The sequence below is a fragment of the Charadrius vociferus genome, unplaced genomic scaffold (assembly GCF_000708025.1).
Source record: "Charadrius vociferus isolate BGI_N301 unplaced genomic scaffold, ASM70802v2 scaffold13, whole genome shotgun sequence".
Classification (NCBI taxonomy): Eukaryota; Metazoa; Chordata; class Aves; order Charadriiformes; family Charadriidae; genus Charadrius; species Charadrius vociferus.
This window is the reverse complement of record NW_009647763.1, coordinates 341,615-350,124: the sequence shown is the minus strand read 5'-3', so window position 1 is coordinate 350,124 and position 8,510 is coordinate 341,615. Positions and strand designations below refer to the sequence as shown.

General features: G+C 33.2%; 1 protein-coding gene across 1 annotated transcript in view; it reads left to right on the top strand.

Annotated features, from left to right (window-relative positions):
* The window catches only part of AHI1 (Abelson helper integration site 1), a 90,004-nt gene that overhangs the window by 16,363 nt on the left and 65,131 nt on the right, over window positions 1–8,510 (top strand). Inside the window, exons 9-14 of the mRNA XM_009882328.1 lie at window positions 6–89; window positions 2,321–2,453; window positions 3,410–3,533; window positions 5,859–6,088; window positions 7,489–7,592; window positions 8,198–8,316. Of these exons, the coding sequence (XP_009880630.1) occupies window positions 6–89; window positions 2,321–2,453; window positions 3,410–3,533; window positions 5,859–6,088; window positions 7,489–7,592; window positions 8,198–8,316 (794 nt within the window). The remainder of the gene's footprint in view (window positions 1–5; window positions 90–2,320; window positions 2,454–3,409; window positions 3,534–5,858; window positions 6,089–7,488; window positions 7,593–8,197; window positions 8,317–8,510) is intronic.

The following is an 8,510-nucleotide window of genomic DNA, read 5'->3' as shown; positions in this document are numbered from 1 at the left end:
GTGAGCTCCAAAGAGAGGGATCTAAAAAATCATGTGAACCTTTTCCAGAGGAGAAGGAGCCAATTAAATGGACAAGATTGCCTGGACAGGTGAAGTGTTTTTATTTGCTTCTTAAGGAAAAATAATTTAAAGACATACTATCTTTTTATAACTTAATTGTTTTGATGTAAGTGTTATGAAGCAAGTCGTTCATTAAAGCAACTTAAGTAGTAAACAAAATGCAAAACATAAGGAACTCTCAGAAATAGTAGAGGATGCTTAGCTTCTTCCCAAGTGTGGTTGATTTAACATTTTTTTTTCAAGAACAATCAGGTATTTTTATCTCCAGAATTCTCTAGGAATTTGAAAGAGTAGGGCTCTTCAGGTAGTGGAAGTAAGACAGGAAGCGAGTTCTCAGATTTCAGCTAGATTGGAGATATATTTTCTTGTTTGTTTTTTTTCTTTTTTTTTTTTTTTTTCCCTTAGTTAAAGGTTTTGTTACAGTATAACAGAATTACGAAGGAACTTTCATTGAAGAACCTTATTAAGAAGGATCTTGCTGACTTTAGCTGAACTCCTAGATCACGGAATCTAGTGGGGATTAGCAATCATATAAAGGGAGTATTTCTGCAACTACATATAAAATGTCCATGCAATGATTTAATATTTTTCTGTAGAATGGCACTCATGTAAGCTCATGGTTCTATAAAAATTTGAATAAGAAAATGTTTGTTAACAAAGAATGTTTATTTTTATTTTGATTCCAAACTGTAGTCCTTTACACAGATACTTTCAAAAAGAACACTTAAATATACACGGACTTAATTTTATTTCCCAGTAATGTTTGCTAATAATAACAAAATAGTAAAGAAGAGACAAGTTGGTTTTTAAAATGGAAATTTTCTTACCAAAAATGGGAGGATACATAAAAGGTGTATTTAGGTTAATGTTTGTTATTTTTAAGAAAGTTGCCATTCTGACAATAACTGTGTAATCAAAACCAAGAGAAATATGATCCTAAGAATATTTGCCTGCCATCATACAAATAAAATTTGGCAGCTCATTTATTCTTAGACTAGTCCATGTCCATTTTGAAGAATTGTAGTAGCAATGATGAAGTATTTTGTGATGTTCTGTCTTTTGAAAAAGTTTCAGTAAGGTTAGAATGATGTGGCATATCTGTTTGCCAAAGAATATTAAAGCAAATGTGCTTGTTTAAAATGAATAATTGCTCAAAATTGTGATTTCCTTTTTACACATTTAAATTATTGTTTTACCTTTAAAGCTAAATTATCTTTTTAAAGAATCACGATATATTTGTATCTGTCTCCACAGATACACATATATGGATGACATGTTATTTTTGCAAAATGTTCTATAGAGTTATGAAATATTTGAAATATGAATTAAATATGAAATTAATTTAATGTTTGAATTGTAGCTGCATGACCTGTAAATAAAAATTTCTGAGCTGAATTATTGATTCAACATTGCAATGTTTTATTTTAAAGAGAGGTTAAAAAGCAGAAGGCTTAATTGCATATATAGTTTCTAACAAGATGTGTTTACCTTTATTCTGAAGTGAATATTGTATATTCAATTATTTCATAAGTAAATCTATTTTTGTACTTTTAAATGCATAAGAATCTCTTTATACTTATTTTTCACTCATAAAGGTAAATCAGGTTTCGATTAGAGAGTAGAGTAACTACTCCGGATATTTTAATTACCCTTAAACTTTGAATTTAGTTCTGGAGAAAAAGTCCTTGCGTGAAAAAGAGGAAATATTTTGGGGAGAGGAAGGGGGACTACAATACGTGTGCAATTTTTTTAAATGTTTCATCTCCAGTTATGTTTCAAAAAAATCAGGAATTGAAATACAGATAAGGAATGCTAAAGGTGATTTGGTAGACCAAAGATTTGAGTGTCTGTACTTAGTATTTTGAGTTCACACTGCAATCGTTAAGTAAATAAAAGTTGTGCTTAGACTCCTTAAAGAAACTAGACTTACAGTCTAACTTTACAGTTTATATTATTGACGACAATCATCATTAAGTGCTTCTTAAGATTAAGGAAACTATTTCAATTTTAAGTTTTCTTAGGTTTTCAAAACTTGCTAGTTGTTTGTAATAATGGGCAGAAATGAACATACAAGCTGCATGTGGCCTAAGTTATGCAGCAAAACTGTCTCTATTTATGATGTTGAATTTTTCTTTTAAATTCCCTTAAGATATTCGTAGCTTTTAAAAACTTATGCATGACAGGAACTAAGAATGTGTTTTAAGCATTGAGTAGTTAATATTCGTAACTGTGTAATCCTAATTCTTATCTGAAAAGCTAGGTTTGCCGCATACCGAACAAGCATCTGTTTTCACTGCGAGGTGGAGATATGGGCTGTTTCTGTATTCGTTTCTCTCATGATGGGAAAACACTGGCAGCAGCATGTGCAGGAAAGAATGGCTATCCCATTCTTTGTAAGTTTAAAATATGTTTATGTGGTGTTTTTTTTCTTGTAACTTGTGTAGTTTGAAATTAAAGGGCAAAAGATGTATTTTAAACTGTGTTTTGTAAATTGTTCTATGCACTGAAGAGCATTGAGGAAAATGCTCTTTCTGTGTTAATAAGGCTATTCATATGTGGTAATGTATATACAGTTTAATGGTATTAAATCACACTATTTCTGCGTAGAGGTCTAACAGTAATACAAAATCAGCTTGCATAAGGAACATATTTTCTGATAATAAGGTTTTAAGTGAAATAACTTTTCCAGCCCCCACCACATGCTTTTTGTATAAGTTTTTCTCATAACTGGTCATGAAAGTTAGATACCTGGGATACTGTCATGTCCAGACAGACTGCTGGAGGCTGCTGTCTTCCATGGTCCAATTCAGTTGGAACTACAAATATTCCTTCAACTTGGGGCTACTTCTTCACAGTAGCCTCAACTGCATAGTTCTTAAGCCCTGCATAAGAATTATGAAATTTAGAGAGAACAGTATTTTGAGCATACACAGAGTAAATGTTTGAATGCAAGGAATAGTAAGTCTAGATTCCTGTATTACAGAGCCCCAGAAAATGATCTCTATGTTAATCTATTTCAAAGATTGTTTGGGTAGCTGTCGAAATTAAAAAAAAAAAAAAATATCTAATACTAGTCTGGTTCTAATGATTTAAAGCAAGTAGGCTGTTCTTTAAGGGTTAAGACATTAGTGACATCCAAGAACCACTAGATGGAAGTATATGCTTGCTGTCTATGCATATCTAGCAACTCTTTGATCTTGCTCTCTGAAAATGAGAAGATAAAGAAAACAAGTTGACTTATGCTAGCAGAAACTCAGCCTAAGATTAGACTAAACTTTACACGAATAATTGCATGTAACTGATTGTAAATACTTAGAAAATTTTATTTTTTCTATTTAAACTTCACTAGTGTATGAAATTCCTTCTGGACAGTTACTGAGAGAATTTTATGGTCACCTCAACATAGTGTATGATCTTTGTTGGTCAAAAGACAATCAATATCTTCTTACTGCATCCTCTGATGGCACTGTCAGGTCAGTATGATAAAGATATTCTGGCAGATAGCATCAGAAGCACAAAAGAAAGTGGTCCAATTTCATTTATTACTAAAAATTGTGCTATAATGTTTTAATGAAAGACTTGATTGCAGTGTGGCTTACTCTATAACATTATAAAAATTAAGGTGGAGTTAATTATTTATGCTGTATTTACTATATTAGTTTCTAATATATATGTATTTGAGATCAAAGCTTTACCAAGCTTTCCACCTGTAGTGTCTACATCTACTGTGCAGAAAAAAAAAAAAAGACGACTTTATGTTTCCCAGAGTCACAGAAACAGTTGAAATACTCTGTCCTTGGAGAAATTGCCATATTATGAATGCAGTATTAAGTTTGCAAATTTGAACATGTGGCAGGAAACTGAAAATTTAAGATTCAAGTTACATGTATAAATTGGCCGCATTGTACATATATATGTAATTTTTTTTGACACATAGTTAAATAATTCAACTTAAATTGCTGTAAATGAAAGTTAACAGTAATATTTCTGAGACTAACAGTATACACATTTTCCTCTACAATTTAAAAATATACTTCAATGTATTTTTAACAATAAAATACTAATCTGTTCAAGGTTTAAAAGCTTTAAAGCCTTAAAACCCTCAAAACTGTAGAAAAACATGAAAGTATGGTTGTGACACTGCATAATTTTATTACGAGCAACTTCATAGCTTTTTTTTTTTTTTAGCTCTTCAGATCCCTATCTCTTTTTTTCTGTTATGCAACTCAGAAATGCTACAGGCAGTTGCATAATTAAAATGCCAGAAGAATTGTTAAATGATATGTTGTATGTGTGGAACTGTTTTCTTTTTTTTGCTGCTTATATGTAGGAATAAAAATAATATTTTGAGAGCTTAGCCCATGTTTTCATTTTTTTTATTTGGAAGCAGATTAAATAATTTTTTTTATATTGAAGTAAATGTAAATTTCAGTCACTTATGTTACCTATAAGAAGGCCCAGTTGTTCCTCAATTCTTGAATTTGCGGCAGCAAGTTGAAACTGTAGTGGTCTGCCTCCTTTTCTGTGTACTATGCATAGTCGCTGTACGAGTTTTAAGTTCCTGTATTTATTGTCTGCTGCCTTAAGCTCCTTAAAAAGTCTCAGTTCAGGCAAGGAGTTTCTTCTTTTTCCCTTTCATATTGGGAGCATTTTGCCATTGAATCAGGGTAGAATTGAAGGAAGATGACCAAAAGGCACGCCATTGCTTTAAAACATTACCTTGGATTATGTCTCAGACTGAGTTCTAAGACAACTTGAAGGGAAATTTGGGAACTAATGTGAATCCTTCTTTATGTAGTGTTTTGTGTGTTACCCTTGAGCCTTCCCAAGTTTTAGGCCCGCATTATTTGTGAGCAATAAATTAACCTCTACGTTGATGGAGCAAAACCATTCTAAAAGATAGGTAGACTCCGTGTGACGTTTGCACATTAAGTTGCAAGTTAATCGCTATATTCTAAAGGATTGCAATTTCGTAATGAACTCACCTCAGAGTAAAGTTACAATTCTTCAGTAGCCACCAGAAGTAGTCACTGCACCTGGAAGGGTGGCACTCAAACAATTAAATTCCATACTGTAACTGAGTGCTCTCTGAAATGTGCTACCGACCTGTATTTCATGATCCAGGTACCATTCCATTCTTTATGGACTCATAGGTAGTCCATATGGGGAAGGCTCAATAGCAAAATATATAGCATCAAACAAAAAACACTTCCTAAGAAAAACCTGATCTTACAGCTATGGGTGGTGAAGGATAGGAAATAGATGAATAGTAAGAACTGAATTTATGTGAAGAAAACATCCTTGATATCACAATCACTGTGTGGTAGGTAATTGTTCTTTTAAAACTTTCTGGGGTTTTATTTATATTTAGTGGTCCTAAATGTTCCTTTGTGGGTTTTTTGTTCTAACTTTTTTTTTTAAAAAAAACCAAAACAAGTGATACCCCAGAAGGTCTTAATAATTTGTTTATAATTCCTGAAAGAAGGAAAGTGATCCATTCTATGGAATTCTTTGTGTGTATTTTAAAATGTGCAAAATATCCATTAAATGAGTAAGTAATCATGAATTTACTTTGAAGACAGACTACTATGTAAAGTAGTAAATATGTCTTAATTCTTGTTAGAAAGTACCACATTAAAGGATTAAATGTAGGGGGAACAAATTGATAGGATAAACAGGTGGTGTTAAGTGTTTCAAAGCATTTGCCTCTAAAACCACTATCACAAAGTATGGCATCAGTTATACCTGTGTATGTCATTGCTTTATACAGTAGATATCCTACCATCCTTTCCTTTTAGAATGTGGAAAATAGAAATGCAGGCGGCATCTGCAGTGAGAGTTTTCCCTCATCCTTCGTTTGTTTATACTGCTAAGTACCACCCAGTTGCTGACTCCTTGGTTGTGACAGGGTGTTACGATTCAGTGATTAGAATTTGGAATGCAAATGTGAAAGAAAACCATGGGCAGCTGCTACAGGAGCTTGATGGTCACAAAAGTTTCATCAACACACTGTGTTTTGATGCAGAAGGTATGTACTTACTTTTTCAAATAGCCTGCAGCTGAAGACCAACTTGAGTGTTACTAGCTTGCTTTATTTCATAGAGGCAATGTGAAATGCTATACTGGAATAGTTTTAGCTGTGTTTGCAATTAATATGTTAGTGTGATGCCTTATTTGGATGAACGCAAAGGGACACATAATCTCTGATACAAATTGAGAGTCATCAAAAAAAGCTAAGTGTAGAAAGGACGGGCAAATGTGTGTATAGTGATCAGGCAGTGATGACTGGGCAAATTTTGGTCATAGTTTAGTTTTCATTGTCCCTATAACTAGCTATTGATAGTTAGCTAATGTTTTATACATATTGCTGCAAAAATTAGCAGAATATAAAGCACAGATGCTACTGTTCAGAGGGGACAAATTGATCAGGATGCAGATGTAAAGCCTAGCAGTTAGTGTAGAGGGGCAAGTTGGAAAAAAGGCAGGTTTGGCTAAAGAAATAAATGGAAGAATTATGTACTAACTTAAAAGTAGAAGCAGGAAATTTGAAACCAGCTTCTAGAGAGCTCTCAGAACAGGAGATCGCATGATCAGAACAGTAGCAGAGACAGCTCCACCGTATTGTCATCCAAAGTTATCAACTCAATATAAAGATAAAGAAAATGAGGTAGCAGTAGTTAGGTTGTGAGAGTTTAATGCTAGACCGAAGAAGTGGGGAGGTGATGAACTTTTCAATATTGTCAGACAATGTGAAAAACTGAGAGAAAAGGAGAGATTTGACCATTGTGAATATTGTTAACTGGTAGCTTAATAGCTGAAAATGAGTGAGAGATGTACTGTCACGTACTAATGGAGGTTGCGAAGAATTGAAGATGGGTGAATGATTAAGATACTTGGAAGTGTTTGACATTTTCTGGTATTAGTGACATCATTAGTAATTAAGTGGTTCATTTTTGGAGGTATTCACTGCAGTAGATGTTATGAAGAGGAAAGAGTTCCATTTTTATAGAGAATAAGTATTTGTGATGATGTAAGAACAACTGTTGGAAAATGGAATTTGTTCTTCAAGATGCTCTCAGTGAATGTATAGGTAAGCATTAGGCTATCGTGTGAAGCTCATTGAGCTATAAATGCTCATTTTTTTGCTGGTTCTAGAATATAAGTAAAAATGAAAAAACTTAAAAGAATATTCAGCACTCCAGTATCTGCCTTATGTGCTGAATCCAAATTTATGGTATCAACTTCTGTCATGCAGTATGAGCAATATGTATTTGCAATGAGTATATCACAGCAAAAGAGAGGAAAGAATTGGTGTTCGCCTATTCACAAAAGTAATAGGAAAAAAAAGTTTTCTTGTTCATACATCCTTTTCTGTATTTGTTCTTTTGTGTGGTATTCTTTTACTTAGAAGATGTTTTTATTTCACAGGGCTCCACATGTTCTCAGGAGATAGCTCCGGACTGATAATAGTTTGGGATACATCTGTCAAAGGAAGTTCTCAACACCTATTTCAACACTGGAGGGTTAATAAGGTATACAGGTTTCTTAAACTAGCATTGTCATTTTTATGTGAACTGTTCCAAATCTAGTAATTTGATTTTAATTGAATTTTTTTATATGTTAATGTTTGTTTAACTGAAAAGGGGTTCTTTAAATAACGGTACAAAAGAGCTGATAGAGCATGCGGTGATTCACTGACTTAAAAGTTCTTAATCGTTTTGCAACTTCAATTTTTTGTATATAAAACTTGAAAATGCTTGAGGTTTAATAGCATTGTATTAACAGATAAATGCTAACGCATTAGGTTTGTTCTCTAGAGACAATAATAAAATTGACCGCAGGCTTTACAAATCACCTTTGTTCATACCTTAGAGGCCTGATGTTCAGTCAGCATTTCTGTCATCAGCTGTGTTTCAGAAGTTCAGAGTCTCGGTAGAATCTGCCCCGTGGTTGTGAAAAGTGGATTGCCTAGGATGTTATTCCTTAATGTACGACCAAACTTTTTCTTTAACCAGATAGAATGAAGTGGGCAGAAAGAGCGATGCAAGAGAGAAATGAATAATACTGTGTGAAAACACGACTTTTTAAACCAGTTATTTTTTTAATTTTTTTTACTCTCTTTTCCTTCTTTCTGTAGGAAATAAAAGAAAATGATATTAAAGGAACACCAATAAATCATTTGGAGGTACATCCAAATGGAAGGCGTTTATTAATCCACGCCAAAGACAGTACCCTGAGAATCATGGATCTCAGAATGTAAGTAGATTTGTGCTGACAAGTGCATATTTCCTTTTAAAGTTTAGTTGGGGAAATAAAGTGTCATAAAACTACTTAATGTATAGTTGTGGAGAAGAAAGATGTCTTAATAATCAAGGATAGCAATATTAGGGTTAGGAAATGGTTTCAAAACACTGCTGTGTTACAGACCTTTTGTGTGTTATTGGGTAAGT